Consider the following 23,536-nt stretch of genomic DNA (forward strand, 5'->3'; position numbering starts at 1 on the left):
CTGCTGGGCCGCGGGCGCCCGTGGGTCCCGGGTCTTCCGGCCGCTCCGCCGGCGCCCCTCCGTCTCTCCCTCCTTGCTTCTCATCCGGTCGCCCGCCGCCCGGCCCCGGAGCGGTGCGCGGAATGGGCAGGTGCTGCTTCTACGCGGTGGGGACGCTGTCCCTGCTGTTGCTGGTGACCAGCATCACGCTGCTGGTGGCCCGAGTCTTCCAGAAGGCCGTGGACCAGACGATCGAGAAGGTGAGGCGTGGCGGGCTGTGTGTGTGTGTGTGTGTGTGTGCGCGCGCGCGTCGAGCGGGATTGGGGGGACACTTGCAGCCCACCCTCCCACTGCTGAACCTTGTGCAGGGTGGATCTGCACCCCTTATAACCCTAGTCCGGAGGCTAGGGCCCTCCTTTCTTCCATGTTTTCTTGGGCTGGGTGGGTAAGAGTTAAAGAAGGCTGGAGAGGAATAATTCTGTTCCTTTTAGAGTAATAAACAAGACTGTGGGTCTAGATTTTGAAAGAAGGCTTTCACTTAAATTCTGTCATTTGTTTTCTGGGCCCTCCCCGCGCCCCAATCTCTGCTGGGCCCAAACTCATTTCCCTCCCACTTCATGAGGAAACAAACTAAATGAAAGACACCGCCACCCCACAAGTGTGTTGGCTGCTTGCCCTGGCCTTTGAAGTGGTGTGATGTGGCGATGGGAGGCTGGTGCCTAGTCTGTTGTGTTCCAGCCTTCTTGGGCTGAGCCCCGCACTGGGTAGCCAGGCCAGGCCTCTGGGCTGGGTGACATTTCAGTTCATCAGAGCCTGTGCTGACTTAGCAGCTTGCTGCTTTGTCTCACCATGGATTTCTTGCTCTTCTCAACCCTGCTGCTGCTGCCAAGTCGCAAGAGGACTGGAGTGGGGTGCCATCACCTTCTCTGCAAACAACCCTAAGCTTAGGCAAAGCTGCATTTAAATTCTTAATCTGAGCCCATCTCTTCCTCTCAGATGAGTGGGCTGGAAAGCTGGTCACTTCAGACCTCTCCATCCTATGATTTCACTCAGTGGTCATTTCTCCTGCCCTTTCACCCACATCCACCAATCCGTGTGGAAAGAGGAACCAGAGAGAGTTACTGGGGTCACTTTTTCCTTTTAAAAAAGTTATCGGAGAAGCCTTTCTTGTTAGCACCCTTCACTGCCTGATTTCTCCTACTCGTTTACACTTGCTGTTGGCCAGATAATAAAAGCTGGGGCCTCCTCCAAAATTGGTCACTGCGCTCCCAATTAGCAAAATTGTTTCATTCCAGGTGGCAACAGACCTATTTTTTAAATAGAGGTTTCTAAAAGTCATCAATTACTTGAAATCTGAAGCTACTTTAAAAAAAATGCCATGGCAAAGCATAGTTTAATTTTTAAAAGTTTTCATTGTCAAGGGGGTGACAGGACCCACTGTCTGAGCTTCTCAAAGGCCATTGTTCAAAGCATGTTCAAAGAAAAAACTAAATTGAATCTCTCCACCCTTGTGCACCTGCAAATCCATGGCTAGGTAGTTTAAGGATGTAACCTCTTTAAGGATGTAACCTCTTGCTTGGGTGTCTAGAGTTAAGCAATCCAATGATAGTCAATTGGATTTTCTTGTGTGGCTTTGAAAGGCTGTTTCAGGAGAGGTCTGTGAGATGGGTGATCTCCCCACCTTGTGCCTCAGGTATTGTCAGCCTTTGGATGCTCTGTGTGTCTACATTCATGGGCAGTGGGTAGGGAGGTGGTGGGGGTGGAGGGTAGTTGTAAGGCAGCTGGGCTGGGGCTTAAGTTTGCACTGATGTTTGGTGATTGGCTTTTAAAGGTGGTTTTCTCCATGAAGAATGGACTCTGATCTGACTGTAAATGAAAGTACAGAAGTGAACTTTCAGAACTGCCTCACCCTGTTAAGGAACACTGCACCACGTGGTGTGTGAGACTCATGACAGGGCTAGGTGTGGACAGATGTGGAAATATGGTAAGGCAACCAGAGGTCACGCCTTACCATCATTACCACTCCGCTTTCCTGGGTCGCCTGTAGGCGGGTAGCATGAGATGGTGGAAAGAGTAAGGACTTCGCAGGTTGATTTGCAGGCATGAATCTGGCTCTACTGTGTACTAGCTGGGTAACCTTAGGCTAGTACTTAACCTTTCTTAATTCTAGGCTTTTCTATCTGTAAATAAGGATAACAACTATTCATGTAAATAGAAGAATTATAAGAATTACTAGAGAAAATGGGTGTACTTTAAATGGGATACAGTAGTATGTATAGTTATTTGTAGGGCTTCCCTGGTGACTCAGCAGTAAAGAATCCACCTGCAATGCGGGAGACATGGATTCAATCCCTGGGTGGACAAGATCCCCTAGAGAAAGGAATGGCAACCCACTCCAGTATTCTTGCCTAGGAAATCCCATGCACTGGAGCCTGGAGGTTGAAAGAGTCAGACATGGCTTAGCGACTAAACCACCACCAGCACCATAGTTATTTGTAAATGATAGCAGTTTTATTTTTGTTAGAAGCAAATAAAAAATACATGAGATTGGAGGTTAGACACCCTATATTCAAATCTTAGCCCTGACATTTCTAGGCTCTTGGCCTTTGGGCCAGTTACATAACTTCTCTGAACCTCAGTTTCATTCCTGAGGGCAATGAGGATGTTAGCCATCTAGGGGATGCATTCACCATGAAACTCACAAAGCTTACACTTTGGGTCCCGCACTTGCACGGGCGCTTCAAAGGCCCTCTACCTAATTCTGTATGCAGCGTTTTCTTTTCTTAGGGACAGCCTCCATACACTGCATGAGCTTCACACAGACCTGGGATGTGCCTGTGTGTGTGCTGTTGTGAAGCTGAGTGAGGTCACCTGTGTAAAGCACTAAGCATGGTGTCAGGCTTGGAACAGGTGCCCAAGGACAGCTTCCATCATCATTTCCATTAACATTGTTATGGAAAATTCATTCATAACTTACTTTAATATACTTATAATACAATCTGATATTCCTAGTTCTTAATTTTTTTCCTTTGACGATTGTCCATGTCCTGCTTTGTCTACATCAAAAAAGAGGAGAGAGAAGAAGAATGAAAATCAAATGAGTAGGTTGGGCTAATTGTGAGAAGCTTAGTAACATAATTCCTATTAGAAGACTCTGTCTCATTTGATAATTGTCTTTGAGGCCCACAACAGCCAGAGATGACTGGAGGGAGATTTGATCTCGGCTATTGAGTAGAGTGGAAAGAACCAAGACAGTCTGGTTCCATCCTTGGCCTGTTATAGTATGCCTTACATTGAGAAAGCCCTGTAACTCTTTCTCTTTGTTGTTTAGTCACTCAGTCGTGTCTGACTCTTTTGTGACCCCATGGACTTAACCAACCAGGCTCCTCTGTCCGTGGGACTTTACAGACAAGAATACTGGAGTGGGTTTCCATTTCTTTCTCCAGGGGATCTTCCCAACCTAGGAATCAAACCTGCATGTACTGCATTGGCAGGTAGATTGCTTACCACTGAGCCTCCAGGGAAGCCCAACTGTTTCTGTTGACTTTTCTCAATTACAGAAGAGGCAGAAAAACTTTTCCCTTCTTGGCTGCTCACACCCACATCCTGGAGCATGGGCCAGGCCCTCTTTGTTGAGCATTTTGACCTCCCTGAAGACAGAGCTTTGCAGGGACCCAGCAATCTCTTTTTCTGTTTAGAACCTGGAAGGGCAGGGTTTTATGTTACATTTCATCCTGGCAACTAGGGCAGTGCCTGGTACTGGTGGTGGGTAAGCTAACTGCCTGCTGCCTCACTTCTAATTGTTTTAGTTGAAAGAACAGTGTCCTAAGAATCAGCAGAGCTTGGTGAAAACCCCTTTTTCAGTCACTAACAAATACTTGGATTAAATTGGACAAGCCAAGTAGCAAATTATTGAACCCCTCAAAACCTCAGGTTCCTCATCTTGAAAATGGGGGTCATAAGAATACCTACCTTTGAGTTGTTGCAAGAATGAAATAAAAGGATTGATGTAAAGCATATAGTACAGTCCTTTCCTGGTACCTGAATTTGTTATCGTTATTTGTATTGGCAACATATTTGCACAGCCGACAGTAAACATTTATTGTTTCCAGCTGTTCTTTTCACAGACAGGAACTAAGGAGTAGATAAAGGTCCTTCTAGCTCCAAAATCCTGAGATTCTATGACACAGGTACATGACCTGTGCTTGAGAGCAACTCTGCAGCACAAGATATTAAATTTGCCTTTCGGCTTGCTGAAAGTTTGAATATCTCCCAGAAATGAGGGTGCAAGCTGGCCAAGGGCAAAGTTGGCTAATAAGAGGTGGGCTGGCAGGGGAATCAGCGAGAGGGCAAGAGACTGTTGACACTTTGCTACCAAGGAAGGACGGCAGCATGAGGGCTCACGGATGAGACGAACATGACAGAGTCACCTACCCTTCACTGGAAACCTGAGGCCCTGGGCAAATACCAGCTGGCCTGCGCAGGGAGTGAGAGCAGCCTTGGAGCTCGAAGAGATAAGATATAATCCCTGACAGTTTAAGCAAATAACACTGATTGGTGAAGCTATGTGATATTTTTAGAGTCCAATGAGTAAAACATCTTCATTTTTGTTTATATAAAGACAGTCAACTATATATAATCTTCAAGGGCTCTTTCTTGCCTAGCAACCCCATTTCCTGATTTGCTTCTCTTCAGGGTTATAAAGACATAGAATCCTAGAGTAGGCATCGCTTAATCTGTTATTTTCTAGTGAAGGAAACTGAGACTGTAAATTCAAATATGGATAGTGGTGGGTATCAAATTAGGAGCTTCCAGGAGGCGCTAGTGGTAAAGAATCTGCCTGCAATGAAGTAATCTAAGAGATACAGTTTCGCTCCCTGGGTCAGGATGATCCCCTGGAGGACAGCATGGCAGCCCATTCCAGTATTTGCCAGGAGAATCCCATGGACAGAGGAGCCTGGTGGGCTGTAGCCTACAGTCACAAAGAATTGGACATGACTGAAGTGACTTAGAACGCATGCACATATTAGGGTATTGAGTTACCTTTACGCCTATATGACCCTGGAAACGTAGAGAAGTGACTTATCAAAGACCACATGATGAAGTTAGGTGCACACACTGGGTCTTCTAGTTCACTTTTCCCATCCTGAAGGTGATCATACATCCCATTGCCTGTGACAGTTCTGGCTTATTTACACCTGTTATCCTAGAGCAATTACTAGCACCTTCTTCCCTTTCAAAAGATTCCTGGTGACCGTAAATTCTACCCTCACACATCACATTGTCCTCCACTTCTTGGCATTAAAGAGGAGCAGTGCTCTTGGAGGAAATGAGGCACCCTTACGCTAGCTCTAGAAAGAGGATTTTTTTTTTTGTTTTCTCTAAGATTGGAAGAGGAAGCTGGTAGAAATCAAAGGGTGAGAACCACAGCACAGTAAGGCCTCCTGCAAATCCAGTAGAAACTGGACGGTCAGCAGGATCCAGGCCCAGTGTGTCTCTCTCCTTTTCCTCTGCCTTCCTCACCAGCTTCCTCTGTGTCCTCGGGCCCAGGCTGGTTCCTCATCTGGGGCTTCCCTAGCCCTGACCTTCTGTGATGCTCCAGCTGCTGAGCCTCCCATGAACATGCTTCATCTCTCAGTTTCTTCCTTCCAAATTCGTGACAAAGTCATGTGATTGGCCCACCACCAGCAGAAACCATAGCTCTATAAACAGAGGCCATATCCTTGCCGGAGTCTTTAACTCCTCAACAAAATCATCCAACTTCTCCCTGGCTTTTGGAAATGTGATCTGGTGATATCAAAATCTTATGATGTTTCTTTCAGCATCTTACTAATTCCTGGTGACTGTGGGCGTATACAGTACTAAAGGTTAAGACAAGGGAGTAAGTCAGCAGTTCTTGGTGTTTTTCCTGGAGTCTAGGGAACCACATCAGAATCACTTATGGAAAAAACCCAGACCCCATCAGCCATCCTGAATCAGAGTCCTTGGGACTAGCACCCAGGTCAAAACCGAGACTGGTTCTGTTAACCTATGTCTTCACTCCTTGAGATGGCAATTCTTTTTTTCTTTGTGTTTTATTGTTTAAAAAGAAATTATTTACTTATTTTTGGCTGCCCTGGGTCTTCGTTGCTATGTGTGGGCTTTCTCTAGTTGTGGTGTGTGGGAGGCTCCTCTTCATTGTGTGGTGTGCAGGCTTCTCATTACAGTGTCTTCTCTTATTGCGGAGCACGGCCTCTAGGGCACGCGGGCTTGATAGTTACGGCACATGGGTTTAGTTGGTCCACAGCGTGTGGAATCCTCCTGGACCAGGGATGGAACCCGTGTCTCCTGCGTTACAAGGCAGGTTCTTAACCACTGGACCCCCAGGGACATCCCTGTATTTTATTCTTTATTTTTGCCTGTTTTTCTGGTAAAGAGATATATATGCCATTGTAAAAAGTCAGAGACAACAACAACAAAAAAAGAGAAACAGAAACCACTGTTAAATATACTGTTGATTAATCCACATTTTTTCTTTGTGCCTTATAGTAGCACATATACTTTACAGAAATGGGGTGCTTCTGTTCCCACCCTGTATTTATTTTTAATTCCAACTGGTATAACTAGCATACAAAAGAGTTGATAATTCTAGTTGGGGCTATTATTCTTAGTAATTACTACTATTCTGCAGGTTTACATCAAAGAAAATATCTTTTGGGAGGGAGGGGAAGGTCTTTGCTTATGAGAACTGTTTTTTGCTTTCTTGTTTCACTGTCAAGCCACAATGAAGGGGCCATCTGTTCTGCCAGACACTTGCTTGTTTCCCAGGGAAGAATCAGCAGGTGGGATTATAAAATCATTAATGAAAACACATGATATTGGCCAAGTGACTAGGCATTTATGGTCTATATCATCAAGATACTTAGTCTATATCCATGATATATTACATGAAGCAACCATTTTTTATCAAAGCTGGTAGCTAGTCAAAAGCAACTGAGAAAAATAAAGGCTACTTTCAGTGTTTGCTCTCTATATCCGAAAGCACTTTTAGGTATATTCTTTGGCAGTCATCCATTTATTTAGGAAATATTTACTGAGTATGAATCATTGGTGAGGCAGTGTGCTGAGACCTATGGGTACGATAGTAAATGAGACAGAGTCTCTACCCTTATGGAATTTATAATCTAATTCAGAAATCTGGGACTCAGATGCCTTTGTTTTCTTAAGGATTATTGAAGACACCAAAGAACTTATGTTTCTATTGGTTACATCTATAAATATTTATAATATTAGAAATTAAAACTGATACATTTTTAAAACACAAGTATGTGCATGCTAAGTCACTTTGGTTGTATCCAACTCTGTGACCCCATGGACTGTAGCCCACCAGGCTCCTCTGTCCATGGGATTCTCCAGGCGAGAACACTGGAGTGGGATGTCATGCCCTCCTCCAGGGGATCTTCCTGACCCAGGGCTTGAACCCCCATCTCTTTCATCTCCTGCATTGACAGGTGGGTTCTTTACCACTAGCGCCACCTGGGAAGCTAAAATACAAGTATACATGAGCACATATTTCATTAGCTGTCAGAGCAATGACATCATTACAACCTGTGTAACCTTTAGAAAGTTCCACTATACGCTCATGAAAAAATGAGAGTGAAAAGGGCAGATAGTTAATGTTATTACAGAAATAGTTTTGACCATGAAGAATCCCCTGAGAGGGTCTTGGGGCCCCTCAGGGGACCTCAGACCACCCTTTGAGAACTACTGATCTGGTTTTCATTTAAATTTGTTGACTTTTAGAATTTTTAAAATGACATAACATACGTGCAAACTGTAAGGCTACTTTGGGAACTATGTTTTCAATGTTTTCAGACCACCAGGGTCTTGTTTACTTTGTTATATATTTATATGTTTGTTTGGTGTCCTCATGAGTCCAGCATGAAGAACAGTGGGTTTGGGCCATCAGTGAATCAGGTTCAGGGAATCTCCTGTCTTTTCCTGTGTGTTAATCAAACCAGACCAGAACATTAGTAGCTCCATAATTGAATTCTTCAATAATTCCCCTCTAGCCTCAGCCCTGCTAAAGATTCTCTATCCACAGGACATAATTCAGTATTTAAAGCTAGCCTCAAAGTTCTCTTTGAAGGTAGGGATCCGGCCATATGTAGCTTTGTATCATCTTCTCAACCTGTTAAATGAATGTCATACAAAATAGTTATTAAACATCATGTGGATGAATGGAGAGATGAGAACTTAACATCTTCAGGATGATTTTGGTTATATATTGTTATTCTGCTACACATTTTTGTTCCAGTGGTCACGTTTGCCACACTAATAGTTTATACCTTTAAAATCTGGAAATTTCGCTGAATAATCCAGCTTTCCAGGTTCTCTGGGAACATGTGACCGTTTGGGTTTTTTTTTGTTGTTTGTTTTGATTAATTTTTATTGGAGTGTAGTTGCTTTTGTGGGATTCCCTGGTGGCTCAGCAATAAAGAATCTGCCTGCAATGCAGGAGATAGAAGTTTGATCCCTGAGTCAGAAAGATCCCCTGGAGAAGGAAATGGCAACCACTCCAGTATTCTTGCCTGGAAAATCCCATGGACAGAGGAGCCTGGAGGGCTACAGTCCATGGGTCACACACAGTCACACACGACTTAGTGACTAAACAACAGCAAACATAGCTGCTTTACAATGTTGAGCTAGTTTCTACTGTGCAGCAAAGTGAATCCACTGTACATACACATCTATCCCCTCATTTTTGGATTTCCCGAATGTGGCTCTTTTGCAGTACTGGCCCCATCACAGTCTGGGTGACAGCAGCTGGGGCAGAATGGAGGCTGCCCTTTGGACAGGACCTCCATCCCTGTCCCCACCGCTGTCACACGTCCGACCCCAGGGTCCAGGGAAGGTGCCCTTTGTCATGGGGTTTGCTCTGCTGTCTTTCATAGAGTGGAGAAATATCTGTTTGTATCTGATGCTCTTTACCACAAGAAGGAAGATGAAAAGATAGCCTGAAGAGGTCATTCGTTGTTCAGCTACTCAGTTGTATCTGACTCTTTGTGATCCCATGGACTGCAGCACACCACACTTCCCTGTCCTTCACCATTTCCTGGAGTTTACTCAAACTCATGTCCATTTAGTCAGTGATGCTATCCAACCAGCTCATCCTCTGTCACCCCCTTCTCCTCCTGCCTTCAATCTTCCCCAGCATCAGGGTCTTTTCTAATAAGTCAGCTCTTTGCAGCAGGTGGCCAAAGTATTGGAGCTTCCGCTTCAGCATCAGTCCTTCCAATAAATATTCAGGGTTGATTCTTTTAGTATTGAAGAATTTAACATGCATTTAACAAAAATGGGAAAGGGCATATTTCTGTGGAGAACTGAATTAATGCTAGGGTTTGGCATGCAAACATGCACAGACCTGTACCTGCTTCATTCCTTGACCTTCCCCATGTGGCTTCTTTAGCTTCAGAATTTTACATTCTTTCTAAAGAAAGCAAGACAGAATACCTTGCTTCCTGGTTACAGGAATGTCATCATTACTCTTGCAAGTCCCATTTTAAGGCTATTGCTTCTAATATGATTCTTCTGATAATCCACAGTAATGGAAGGAATAGGAGATGTAGATATAAACAGGTGAGGGAAACATCCCTTATTTCATCTTTGAGAGATATAGTCACAACCAAACAGGTTGTAAAATAATAAGACTGGCTCTACAAGTTATACAGAGAACTTGGCATTATTGCCATGGCCACACTTCTTATTTATTCACATCTTAAAATCCTGTTTTTCATCCACTCATTCAACTGTTCCTACATCTCCCCACCCCCATCCCCTGCCAGCATCCACATATATCTCCCCACTCTTCACCTGGTCCTTTTGATTAAGTTTCTATCTGGTGGCTGATTTTTCTCCCTTTAGGCTGGCAGTTCTCGACCTTGGGTTCACATTTGAAATTACCTGGAAGTATTTAGAAAGTAGTCTACTAGGAGTTTTGTAGCAGGAGCTTTTTCACAATAACTGTTCTACCCTCTTGTCCTCATTGTGACTTATAGACACAGCAGCAGCTGACACACAAACTGACATTGGAGCCTCAACTGTCAGATCTCATTAGCTGAAATTATTGGATTTGCAGTTAAAGCAAAATGAGTTTAAACAATGACATAAAAGAAAAAAAAAAGAAAACCAGTGCTTTTGTTCCTAAGTTAAAATAAGGTCAGAGAATAAGGGTAAAATGTTAATGGCAGCCTATTTCTTTTACCTCAATTGAGTATTTAGAAAGGTAAATAGTACAAAGTATTTACATTACTCCAAGAATCAGCACTGGGTTTGCTTGATTTCAGGGAGAAATTTTTAAAATAATGCCAACCAACTGGTGTTTTGATATTTGGTGAATTTTATTAATGTGGAATCCAATGAGAATCTTCCACACACTATTAGATCAGGTTTTCTCAAAGTTGGTCTGCATTATCTCTGGGTAAATTTAGACTCTGTAGATGGCAATGTGGATGCTGAGTTTGTGTTTAATTATTAAGTAGCACTTTGTTGAACTAAAAGTACAAGCAGCAGTGCTCTTGAGGCCTGAAAGTTTCTGAAAATATTAACTTACTTTCATTAAAGCCCAATGCAGTTCCATAAGGGCTTATTCTTATCATCTCCATGTGGCTTTTATCGGGACAGCTGGTCCCTCAGCCATCCTTCTGCTGCTTTCCTGAAAGATCTCCATCAGGCTGCTGTGGATGTGTTGTGTCTTGTGGCTGTACCAAGTCATGGGCTTCCCTGGTGGCTCAGACGGTAAATAATCTGCCTGCAATGCAGAGGACCCAGGTTCAATCCCTGGGTTGGGAAGATTGCCTGGAGAAGGAAATGGCAACCCACTCCAATATTCTTGCTTGGAGAATTCCATGGACAGAGGAGCCTGGCGGGCTACAGTCCATGGAGTCACAAAGAGTCAGACATGACTGAGCAACACCTCTCAGCAGAAGCAGCTAATCCAGTCATACCTGGGAGAAGGTGGAACACTCCATGTTGCTCGTTCTTAAAGGGCCTGTTGGGATGGCAGGTGATGGGCTGAGTCAGGTCCCATGGACTGACGTCTTGGGCTGCATCAGGACCTCAGAGTTTATCCTGTTAGCAGTGGGGAGAGTGTCTGGCCTGATAGGCACTTTTTATGGAACTCTCTGGAAGCTGATATAGATAATACCTTTGAAAGGGGCAAAGCTGGAGAAAAGGGTACCAGTTGGGAGACTACCTAAAACTGAACCGTATTGCCGCAGTCCTTGCCAGTAATGAGATGAAAGTGAGAGTGTTAGTCGCTCCATCATGTCCAACTCTTTGCAACCCAATGGACTGTAGCCCGCCAGGCTCCTGTGTCCATGAAATTCCTCCAGGCCAGAATACTGGAGTGGGTTGCCATTTGCTTCTCCACGGAAACTGCCTGACCCAGGGATCGAACCCAGGTCTCCTGCATTACAGGCAGATTCTTTACTGTCTGAGCCACGAGGGAAGCCCAGTGATGAGATAGGGACAGGAAAAGAAATGGAGAAGAGGACGAGGTAGAACTCCTCTCATCAGTAGGACAGAGTGATTCGGGGAGAAATCATGAGCCCCTTTTTTGGTCACGTTGATGTTGAGCAGCCTGCAGGGTATCCAGATGGGAATTTTAGGATGAAAGTGTAGGTCCCTCAGTCATGTCCAGCTCTTTGTGACCCCATGGACTTAGCCTGCCAGGCTCCTCTGTCCATGGCATTTTCCAGGCAAGAATACTGGAGTGGGTTGCCATGCCCTCCTCCAGGGGATCTTCCCAACTCAGGGATCAAATCCAGGTCTCCTGCACTGCAGGCAGATTTTTGACTGTCTGAGCCATCAGGGAAGCCCATGGATCCAAACAATTGATATTATCCCGGTAATTTCAGGCATAGCCCTCCTTTGGGCCTTGCACATGAAGGTTCACTGTTACGTGCATGTCAGTGTTACGTCCTTAGCTGAATGTCTTCTTGAAACAGGGCCTATGCTTGCTGGGCACAGAGAAAGCTCTCAGTGTATACATATTGGCAAATTAACCGAAAGGTTTTTCAGTCGACATGATTGACCTGGCTTTGACGTGGCAGATTGAGCACGTAACTCAATCATCTTTACAATATTTCTCTTTTTTAAATACTTATGTATTTTCTTGTTGGCTGCTGTGGGTTTTTGTTGCTGCACGCTGGCATTCTCTAGGTGCCGTGAGTGGGGCTACTCTCTAGTTGCGGTGTGTAGGCTTCCCACTGCAGTGGCTTCACTTATTGCAGAACACGGGCTCTGGGCTCGTGGGCTCAGTAGTTGTGGTGCACAGGCTTAGTTGCTCTGAGGCATCTTAATTCCCAGACCAGGGATCAAACCCATGTCCCCTGCATTGGCAAGTGGATTCTTTTTTTTTTTTAATTTAAATTTATTTTAATTGGAGGCTAATTACTTTACAATATTGTCTTGGTTTTGCCATACATCAACATGAATCTGCCACGGGTGTACATGTGTTCCCCATCCTGAACCCCACTCCTACCTCCCTCCCTGTACCATCCTTCTGGGTCATCCCAGTGCACCAGCCCCAAGCATCCTGTATCCTGCATCGAACCTGGACTGGTGATTTGTTTCTTATAGGATATTATACATGTTTCAATGGCAATTGGATTCTTAACCACTGGCCCACCAGGGAAGTCCCTCCAGTATTTCTTCTGAGGGTAGTATTACCACATTACACCTGGAAAAATTCATCATGCTCTGCACTATCCAAAGTCACATGGTAAAATTGATTTGGGACCTTATGCTGATTTTTAATTTAGCATAAGTGGAAGACTCTGCTGGTTGCAGGGTTATCTCGAGGCCCAGGGAGGTCTTGGAGCCCAAGTGATGGTTTCTCCACAGTTTCATGGTCTTTCTGGGGTAGGTTGCCAGATAAAATTCAGGATGCCTAGTTAAATTTGAATTTCAGATAAACTTCACATAGTATTTTAGTGAGTATGTCTATGCAATATTTTGATTCTCTTCAGTTTCAGTTGTTAGCATCCTGCTGTGCTGACTTCATCTTTCTCTTATATATTCTTTCTTGAATTTTTTGAATGCAAGTTGCAGGTATTACAACACTTTGCCCCTGAATCCTTCAGCATTGCATCCTAAGAATTAAAGCATTTTTGACATAGCCTGTGCAATATTTTGGGCTTTCCAGGTGGCACTAGTGGTAAAGAACCCGCCTGCCAAAGAAGGAACCATAAGAGATGTGGATTCTATCCATGGGTCAGGATGATGCCCTGGAGGAAGGCATGGCAGCCCACTCCAGTATTCCTGCCTGGGATATCCCATGGACAGAGGAGCCTGGCAGGTTACAGTCCATAGTGTTGCACAGAGTTGGACACAACTGAAGCTTGGCACGCATGCATGCAATATTTGGGATATCCTTGGGCATCCTGTGTTTTTATTCACTAAATCTGGAAGCTGTACTCTGGAAGTGTGATGGGGTAGCAGCTCCTGGAGTGGTCAAGCATGGACTTTGCAAACCCACAGACCTAGACTTGGTGGGATTTGACTTGACTCAACTGGCTCTGTGAGTCTGGGAAAGCTGGTGCCCCCATTTCCTTACCCGCAAAATGGGACTTCTTACCTTGTGGGGCCAATGGAAGGCTTAAAGTGTCCATAATGCTCAGCAGAGCACCTGCCTCCTGGAGACTTTGAGTCAGTAGCAGCCTGGTAGTAATGATAATTGTCCTTCTCTGAATTGAACATCAGGGAAGGAGATAAAAATAAAGAAGCAACTGTTTTAGAAACGTTGGCAGCTGTATTTATAAACTGCCTTCTGTTCTCTCATTCCTCCTCTCTACTTAGTGTGTACACGCACACACCCCACACCATCTACTCTGGGATTTACAGTGTACACTAGGTTCCTTGAGGGCCATTGTGAGTGGGGAGGTCGGGCGCCAAGGGATGCATTAAAGGTGCAGGAGGGAATTCCTTGGAGGTCCAGTGGTTAGGACTCTCCACTTTCACTGCTGAGGGCATGGCCAAAAAAAAAAATGTACAGGAAAAACCGGTACTCTTAAGAGCAAAATTTGAGTGGATTCAAAGTCAAAGATGGTGTGAGGCTTGTAAGGATGTTGACTCAGCTAGGAGTGACCGGGGGTAGGGGTGCAGGCCTGCAGTGAGGAGAAGGCCCGATTGTAACAGCACCTGCTGTCCATGTGGCTCTGGCAAGCTGTCAGGCATTGGTGTTTTTGTTGTTGTTGTTAGGTTTTTATTTGGTTTGCTTAGCATAGGACTCCAGTCGACCAGATGTTTATTTCCATCCTGAAACTTTGTCGTCAACTTGAAACTTGGAGAAGTAAGTTCAAGTCAGATTGTCATGAGAACAGCCAGTTTTACCCTCCCTTCTGGGAACGATTTTGCCTTTCTTCTTTCTGCGAACTCTTCCTCTTGTCTTCGGACTGTTTTTTTTTTTTTTTTTTTTTTTACTGAAACTGGATACAAACCAGACAAGATAAACTCAGGCCGTTTACCATCTGTTCACTCACACTGACTGGCTCTTTGGGGATGGATAATTCTGAGATGATTTTCTTTAATAAATAAATGAGGCTGCAAATCCTTTCTTCGTTTTCTATTGAAGTGTAGTTGATTTATAGTATTGTGTTAGTTTCAGGTATACAGCAAAGTGATTCAGTATGTGTGTATATACATATACACATTCTTTTTTCAGTTCTTTTCCATTATAGCTTATTACAAAATATTGCATATAGTTCCTGTGCTATACAGTTAGTCCCCCTTGTTTATGTTTTTTATATAGACAAGCGTACATCTGTTAATCCCATACTTCCAGTTTATCCCTCTCCATTCCCGCCCCGCTCTTTGCTAACCATAAATTTCTATTTCTATGCGTCTGCTTCTGTTTTGTAAATAAGTTCATTTGTATTGCTTTTTATATTCCATGTGTAAGTGAAATCATATAGTGTTTATCTTTCCCTGACTTACTCCGCTTAGTGTGATAATCTCTAGGTCTGTCCACGTTGCCGCAGCAAGTCCTTTCTCACTCTGAAATGAGCGAGCATCCATATCTTGTCAGAAAAAGCTGGCCAGGAATCCAGAGTGTTACATCAACTATCCTGACAATAGTAGGAGGAGCAATACTGCAAAGCCCAGTGTGGGGGATGGAGGCCCTTGGCCCTGGTGAGGGAGAGCTGACCACAGCTGATGAGGCATCAGCCTCGCCTTTGTTTTGCAAGGACAGAGGCAAAGCTAGATGAAATTGTCCTCTGTATCCACTTCTGCCTTCCCTTGGCGGTCTAATTAATATATTTTATAGAATTGAGTTCCTTAGATTTTTTCACTGTAAAAAAATATATATAAGGGAACAGTTATTTTTTCTGCTTATGCAGTAGTTTATTTTTGTTGTAAAAAAAAAAAAAAAAATACCAAACAGTGCAGAGAAACATCACAGAGAGACTGGAAGACCCCGCCTAACCCTGTGCTGTAGAGATGAATGCTATTAGACATCTAGTGAAGGCTTGATGATTTTGAAGATAGCTAAAGAATTGAAATTGTAACATTATCTATACAGCACCCCCCTAATGTTTTCATGTTTGCATTTTATCTGCTGGTTTTGTCCACATTTATACATATTTTGCATTGTCTGCTTTTACCAGTTAGCATACATCATGAGCATGTTTCTTATTTCTATGTAGTGGTTTTTATAATCCTAATGATTGCTTTCTAGTCTGTGAATTATTATAATTTACAAAGTCATTCTTGTCCTGTTCAACATTTTAGTTTCCAATTTTATGCTAATTCCTTATTTCAACTTTAACTGAATCTTATGTAGGATATTTTATGAAGATAGTGACTAAAAACTTTTTTCTTTTCTCTTTTGTTTAACATTTGTTCGGTTGTCTATATTTGAGGAGACTCATGGAAGTGACACGATTCCTTTCTTTCTGCAGACAAAACCTGGAACCCTCTCATCTGCAATCTGAAGATGGTGATAGTCAACATCACAGTCACCATTTATTGAGTATTTTGAGTGTGACTGGAGATAAGCACTCTGCTTAAGCCTCATTTAATCCCTATAACAATCTTAGCCAAGCCCTCCTTCCCACGTGTGCCAGTGTTAGTTCAGTTGCTCGGTCATGTCCAACCCTTTGCAACCCCATGGACTGCAGCACACCAGGCTTCCCTGTCCATCACCAACTCCCGGAGCTTGCTCAAACTCATGTCCATCAAGTCGGTGATGCCATCCAACCATCTCATCCTCTGTCACCCACTTCTTCTCCTGCCTTCAATCTTTCCCAGCATCAGGGTCTTTTCAAATGAGTCAGTTCTTTGCATCAGGTGGCCAAAGTATTGGAGCTTCAGCTTCAGCATCAGTCCTTCCAATGAATATTCAGGACTGATTTCCTTTAGGATTGACTGGTTTGATCTCCTTGCAGTCCAAGGGACTCTCAAGAGTCTTCTCCAATACCATAGTTCAAAAGCATCAATTCTTCAGTGCTCAGCTTTCTTTATGGTCCAACTCTCGCATCTATACATGACCACTGGAAAAACCATGGTTTTGACTAGATGGACCTTTGTCGGCAAAGCAATGTCTCTGCTTTTTAATATGCTGTCTAGGCTGCTCATAGCTTTCCTTCCAAGGAGTAAGCGTCTTTTAATTTCATGGCTGCAGTCACCATCTGCAGTGATTTTGGAGCCCCCAAAAATAAAGTCTGTCACTGTGTCCATTGTTTCCCCATCTATTTGCTGTCAAGTGCCAGTGTAAGCTTCCAAAATACCTCTCGCCTGTGTCAATGCAAGATAGGCAGCCTGGCACAATAGTTAGGAGTGTCAGATAAAAAACAAATCTGACTTTGATAAGGAGAGGCTGTTTAGAAGGATTATTGTAAAGGAGAAAGGACCTGGTGGTAGGGGGAGAGGATCTTGCATTTGGGAGTACATCTGACTGTATGATCTTCAGGGCCCTGAGAGTTAACCAGAAGGCTTTTCCTTTTATGAGGCATTCTTGCAGCTGGAAAGGAGAGAAACCTGAAGTTTGATTAACAAGCATTTTTTTTACCCAGCTTTATTGAGGCCTGTGCATGTGCGTGCTCAGTTGTGTCTGACTCTTTGCGATCCCATGGATTATAGCCCACCAGGCTCCTCTGTCCATAGGATTTTCCAGGCAAGAACACTGCAGTGGGTTGCCATTCCCTTCTCCAGGGGATCTTCATGACCCAGGGATCAAACCCAGGCCTCTGGCATTTGCAGGCAGATTCTTTACCACTGAGCCACCAGGAAAGCCCCAAGTGTACAGCACAGTGTTATTAACTGTAGTCACCATGCAGGCATTTGGCTACCACTGATCAGTGGGGTCAGGCTGTCCAGCTAATTGATTACGAGGCAAAAAATGGGAATCTGGAGGGTCAGCGTCTGGCCTTGTCTTAGGTAAACAAGAGAGACATCTGTGATTCTAAGTCATACAGGGAAGGGTGTTTCTTTGAAGCCAGCTATTTCCCAGAACACAGAAGCAAGGATTCTAGAACCATTGCTGTTTTCCAGGAGTACAAGGCTCTGGTAAAATTCAGCATTGCCAGGAGCACAGGTTTGCAGTGAGTCCTGGCCTGGGAGGCAGGCTGCACCCTCTACCAGTACAGTAGATGTCAGGCATTCACCTAACCTCTTTGAGCTTTGGTTTCCTGAGATGTAAAACAGGGAAGATGATTTTCCTTTTGAAGACTACTAAGAGGATTGTTGTTGTTCAGTCACTAAGTCGTGTCCCCATGGGCTTTGTGACCCCATGGGCTACAACACACCAGGCTTCCCTATCCCTCACTATCTCCCTGAGTTTGCTTAAACTCGACCCATTGAGTTGATAATGCCACCCAACCATCTCCTCCTCTGTCACCCCCTTCTCCTCCTTGCCTTCAATCTTTCCCAGAGTCTTTCCCAATGAGTTGGCTTTTCACATCAGGTGGCCAAAGTATCGGAGCTTCAGCTTCAACATCAGTCCTTCTAATGAATATTCAGGGTTGATTTCCTTCAGGATTGACTGGTTTGATCTCCTTGCTGTCCAAGGGACTCTCAAGAGTCTTCTCCAGCACTTCCGTTAAGAGGATTGGATGAGATAAAGTGACAACACAACCCTTGGCTCTTGATAGTATTCTGCAGCTCAGAAACCTTCCATACTCCTTCCTTATACATCAGATAAAATCTAGACTTCTGTGACCCCAACATACCTCTCTGAATGACTCTCCCTGCTCCCTATAAAACCCATGCCCAGTCAGACCTAATACCATCACTCCTCTGGATCTTTTACTGTCTCATTCTCCATATCCACTCTTTCTGATTAAATGGAGGGCTCCAGGAGAGATGGACATAGATCAAGCACAGAGGAAGGGCTCACTCTGCCAGTCAGACAGGATAGTGGAATCAACCCCAGCTGTCCAGAAGGCATCCACCCCCCATGAACTTCTCTGCTTGCCAAATTTTTATTTCTTCTTCCTGGCTCACATTAAGCCCTACCCTTCTCCGTCTCAGTTTGTAGAATTCATTGTCTGAACACTACAGAGACCACTGTTTGGTGTGCTCATTGGCCATTTATTACCTGCTACTTTACATTGTTAATTATCTTGCATGTGTATATCACCGTCACCCAAATAGAAGGTAAACTCCTGGAACACAGAAACCAGGGATCTGGTTGCTAGGGATCCCCAACATGCAACGCCTGGCACACACACATACTGTGTTTGGATGCATTGAATGCATAGTTCTATACTTTGCAAGAAAACCATGGTTATAGCATTGCTTTTAATAATTGTTCTGAAAAGAGATCACGGAGGGACACGGGTTTTTTTTCCCCACCCACAAAAGGAACTGGCTGCGTTTAGCTCTTTGTGTGTGTGTGCTAAGTCACTTCAGTCTTGTCCGACTCTTTGTGAGCCTATGGACTGTAGCCCACCAGGCTTCTCTGTCCATGGGACTCTCCAGGCAAGAATACTGGAGTGGGTTGCCATTTCCTTCTCCAGGAGATCTTCCAGACCCAGAGACTGAACCCAGGTCTCCCGCATTGCAGGTAGACGCTTTACCGTCTGAGCCACGTAGGGTGCTGGATTACCAATAAGATACAGAAACTAATAGGTGCTCGATCTGTGTGTTTCTGATTCTAATGTATCTGTCTGAATTGCTTTCTCGTATCTGAATGTGGTGGCTTCTCATATCTGCCCTGGTGGCTCAGATGGTAAAAGCGACTGCCTACAATGCGGGAGACTGGGGTTCGATCCCTGGGTTGGGAAGATCCCCTGGAGAAGGAAATGGCAACTCACTCTAGTACTCTTGCCTGAAAAATCCTATGGACGGAGAAGCCTGGTAGGCTACAATCCATGGAGTCACAAAGGGTTGGACATGACTGAGTGACTTCACTTTCTTTCTTTCTTTTCTGAATGTGGCTGAAATGGCAGGGGACAAGCGCTTCCTCTGGGTACCCTTTAAGGGCTCCTTGGACTTGTAGCTGTCGAGCTGCTGTCACAGGAGCTTGACTGTGGCTTTGGCTGTGACTGTTCATGCCTCTCTTCTGCTCTCTGGTTGCCCCACATCATGGTCTTCTCTCCCAGCATCTTATAAGCAAAGCGGATGGAAAATATAGTTTTCTTCTACTATGTTTTGTTGACTGAATCAATATTTCTCCAAAACCTGCATTGTCCTGGAGGAGTGGTGAGGATTAAAGAAAAAAACAAAACCCTATTCTTTTTCTGTAGGTCAGCACCAACAGGTAACCTAATATGTTCCAGTATTGAGTAGCTGCACTTCTCGTTTTTGGCTGCTAATATCACCTGCGTCATGTTGCTTCTGATTAACCTCAGTTTTTTAGAAGATGTTTTCCATCCTGAGCACTTTTTTCCCTAAGAAATTCCTATATAATGTGTTATGAGATTCAAAAAAAAATGGATGACCCATCCAGTTAAGGGGGATTGCCAAGGACTTCACAAAGGAGGAGAAATTATTGCCCTGCATTTTTCTGGAAATTTCTGGGTAAGAAAAAGAGGTTTTTATTTGAATGGAAGCAGATAACTTGAAAGGTATCTATGGGAGACACACCACAGGATGCCAAGTTTTTAGTAGTCCAGGCCTCCAATTCAAAATCCTCTAGGAGACAATTATTATTTCTGTGTTACACTTTTCATAGTTAACATATCAGTTTTAGGTAGGTTTTGTTCAGTGTTAACTGAGCTGTTTCTAGGGGCTGTGTGTGCACTTTATACCAGAGAAACTCTGGTATATCTCTATTGCATAGAGTTACTGTATAGAGCCTGGCTCTGACACGAAGAGACACAGACCCTCTTCCTTGTCCTTCCATGGCCTCTGGGTTCTATCTGGTCAGCCTCTGTCAGCTGTTATCCCCTCTCTCTCTGTCTTTCTGGGCCTGACTCTCTCCCTTGCTCCTCTCAGATAGCTAAGACTCCCATTTAGAAGATAAGATAAAACACCACAAAGCTCTTAAAAAAAAAAACCTGCCTAAAATGATCAATTAGGCTGCTCTATGGCTGGGGTGGGGAGAGATTAATGTATGTGTGGCAGGGGTGGGGGGAAGGGAAGGGGGGTGTTTCCCCAACAAGTGAGTCTGAGCTGGATCCCAAGCTTGGAAGGAAAGGGTTTTTGTGGTTTCTCTTTAAATTTTTCCATCTCACCAATCTGACCTCAAATTGGTAAATCAGTACTGATAGTAAAGGCCAAGAATATTTCACTAATGTGCTGTTTGGATAAAAATCGGATGATTAGATGTTCCAGCTGGCACCAAACCACAAGGAGCCCCCAGTCCTGTGACCTGGCCGACTCACGGATAGGAATTGATTTCCAGCCCTCCAGACGACTGTGCTTGTTCTGACAAGCTTGGGTTTTCTGCATGCATTTTATTTCAGCACCACTTTGTTTTTCGCTGCAGAGTCTTGAGATATTTTCCACTGAATACTAGAGTCATATCATTAAGTTCCCTTACAGCTCCGCTTCTGTTAAATTGGAGGCCTGGACTACTAAAACCTTGGCATCCTGTGGTGTGCTGTGTCACAGGGCATGGTTTCCATCCTGTTTTGAGGCCAGTGTCTCTGTTTATCATGATTCAGATCCTCACCACTAGAGGGGTTTCAGGTGATGTCATTAGCTGCTTCTTATGCAATCTAGTTATTGTTTCACTAGTGGACTTATACTCTCTTTATCCGTAGATCTCCTTTTCCCCTCTTCTTTTTAAAATTTTTCTCAGCTATGGGAGTTCCCTAGCTGTCCAGTGGTTGGGACTCCACACGTCCACTGCCGTGGGCACAGGTTCAATCCCTGGTTGGGGAAGTAAGATCCCACATGCCGTGTGGCACACCACCCCCCAATTTTTTTTTTCTCAATGTTAAGGGTTTTTTTTTTTTTACTCATTATAAAAATTTGGAAAATATATGATCTCATCAAGGAGAAAATAAAGAGTCAGACACGACTGAGCGACTTCCTTTTCACTTTTCCCTTTCATGCATTGGAGAAGGAAATAGCAACCCACTCCAGTGTTCTTGCCTGGAGAATCCCAGGGACAGGGGAGCCTGGTGGGCTGCCGTCTATGGGGTCACACAGAGTCAGACATGACTGAAGCAACTTAGCAGATCCCAACAGCTATCAGATCAAAATAACAGCTATCAGATCCCTGATAGTTCAGTTGGTAAAGAATCTGCCTGCAATGCAGGAGGACCCTGGTTCAATTCCTGGGTTAAGATCTGCTGGAGAAGGCGTAGGCTACCCACTCTAGTACTCTTGGGCTTCTCTTGTGGCTCAGCTGGTAAAGAATCCACCTGCAATGGTGGGGGCTGGGTTCGATCCCTGGGTTGGGAAGATACCCTGGAGAAGGGAACGGGTACCCACTCCAGTATTCTGGCCTGGAAAATTCTGAGGACTGTGTAGTCCATGGGGTCTCAAAGAGTTGGACAGGACTGAGCAACTTTCACTTTCAGATCCCAACATACAGAGTTAGTCACTGTTTGCATTCTGGTTTATGTATTCTCAGTCTCTGATCTTTTCTTTCTTAAGCACCTCAATGATCTTAACTTTTTAAAAAATGAATTTATTTTTAATTGAGGGATAATTGCTGTACGGAATTGTGTTGGTTTCTGCCAAACATCAACATAAATCAACCATAAGTATACATATGTCCCCTCAATGATCTTAACTTTAAAAAAGCAGTTTTTCCTAAAAATACCAGGACAATACCCAGATCAAGTCCAATTCCAAAGCAGTAGTTATTTAATTCACTTCAATTTAACAGTACTTCCTTCTCAACTTTAACTATGCCTTATCTCTGTTGTTCACTCACTAAGCTGTGTCCAATTCTTTGCGACCCCATGGACTGCAGCATGGTAGGCTTCCCTGTTCTTCACTATCTTCCAGTGTTGGCTAAAACTCATGTCCATTGATTTGGTGATGCCATTCAACCATCTCTTGTCTTAGCTCGATATTAAACTTAATTAGCTAAATCTTTAAAAAAATGCAGTTTTTCTTTAATAACAAGTTAGCTACTAGATATTAGGTTTATGTGTATTAACCTTGGGTGCAGTATTAATCAGGCTTCTCTTGTAATGCTGGATAACAAACAACCCCCCAAACTCAGCAGCTTATACATGTTAGGAAGTAACATGTACTTCCTACTCCTTATGGCCAGGGTGGCTGCAATTTGAGCTGAGCTATGTCAGCTGACTTAGGCTGGACTCCTGGCACCATGGCTGGTCTACACATGACCATTTTAGGGCCTTGGCTGAAGGGTCACCAACTGCCTGGGACAGGGTAGCAGAGGGTGGCTGGTGGAAACTTGCCATGCCTTTAAGGCCTCAGCTTGAAGCTGGGGCATTCCCATTCCATCCACATTCAGTTAATCAAGTCAAGTCACTTGGCCACACCTGAAGTCTGCAGGGTGGCAAGGTCACTCCTTGCCTAGAAGGGCCAAGGTGTTTTAGTTTGGGACTGTGCTCTATTTGTTTGTGAGGGGTGTCATAACAGTTAAAACAGACTGGGTGACTAAAGCAACAGAAATATATTGTCTCAGAGTCTTCGATACTAGAAGTCTAAGATCAAGGTGTCAGCAAGGTTGATTTCTTCTGCCTCTCTCCTTGGCTTGTATGTGGCTATCTTCTTCCTGTGTCTTCACATGATCCTTATTTTGTGCGTACTTATATCCTAATCGGAGAAGGCAATGGCACCCCACTCCAGTACTCTTTGCCTGGAAATTCCCATGGATGGAGGAGCCTGGTAGGCTGCAGTCCATGGGGTCGCTAAGAGTCAGACACGACTGAAGCGACTTAGCATATCCTAATCTCTTCTTCTTATAAGGACATCCTTTATATTGGATCACAGCCCACCCTAATGACTTCTTTAACCTTTAATTTCTCTTTAAAGACCCTGTATCCAGGGAATCTCTGGTGGTCCAGAGGTTAAGAACCCAGCTTCCAGTGCAGGGGATGTGGGTTCGATCCTTGGTTGGGGAACTAAGATCCCATATGCTTTGGGGCAGCTGAGCCCCACACTCCAGAGCCTGGGTGCCACAACTAGAGAGAGGTCTGGGCAA

At 44.2% G+C, this 23,536-nt stretch overlaps 1 protein-coding gene across 1 annotated transcript in view; it reads left to right on the forward strand.

The window, feature by feature from the left end:
- The first annotated feature begins 6 nt into the window (after positions 1-6).
- The window catches only part of SCARB2 (scavenger receptor class B, member 2), a 79,627-nt gene continuing 56,097 nt past the window's right edge, over positions 7-23,536 (forward strand). The window contains exon 1 of the mRNA XM_010838141.1: positions 7-239. Coding sequence (XP_010836443.1) covers positions 123-239 — 117 coding nt within the window. The 5' untranslated portion in view covers positions 7-122. The remainder of the gene's footprint in view (positions 240-23,536) is intronic.

The sequence above is a fragment of the Bison bison genome, unplaced genomic scaffold, assembly GCF_000754665.1.
Source record: "Bison bison bison isolate TAMUID 2011002044 unplaced genomic scaffold, Bison_UMD1.0 scf7180017864092, whole genome shotgun sequence".
Taxonomy (NCBI): domain Eukaryota; kingdom Metazoa; phylum Chordata; class Mammalia; order Artiodactyla; family Bovidae; genus Bison; species Bison bison.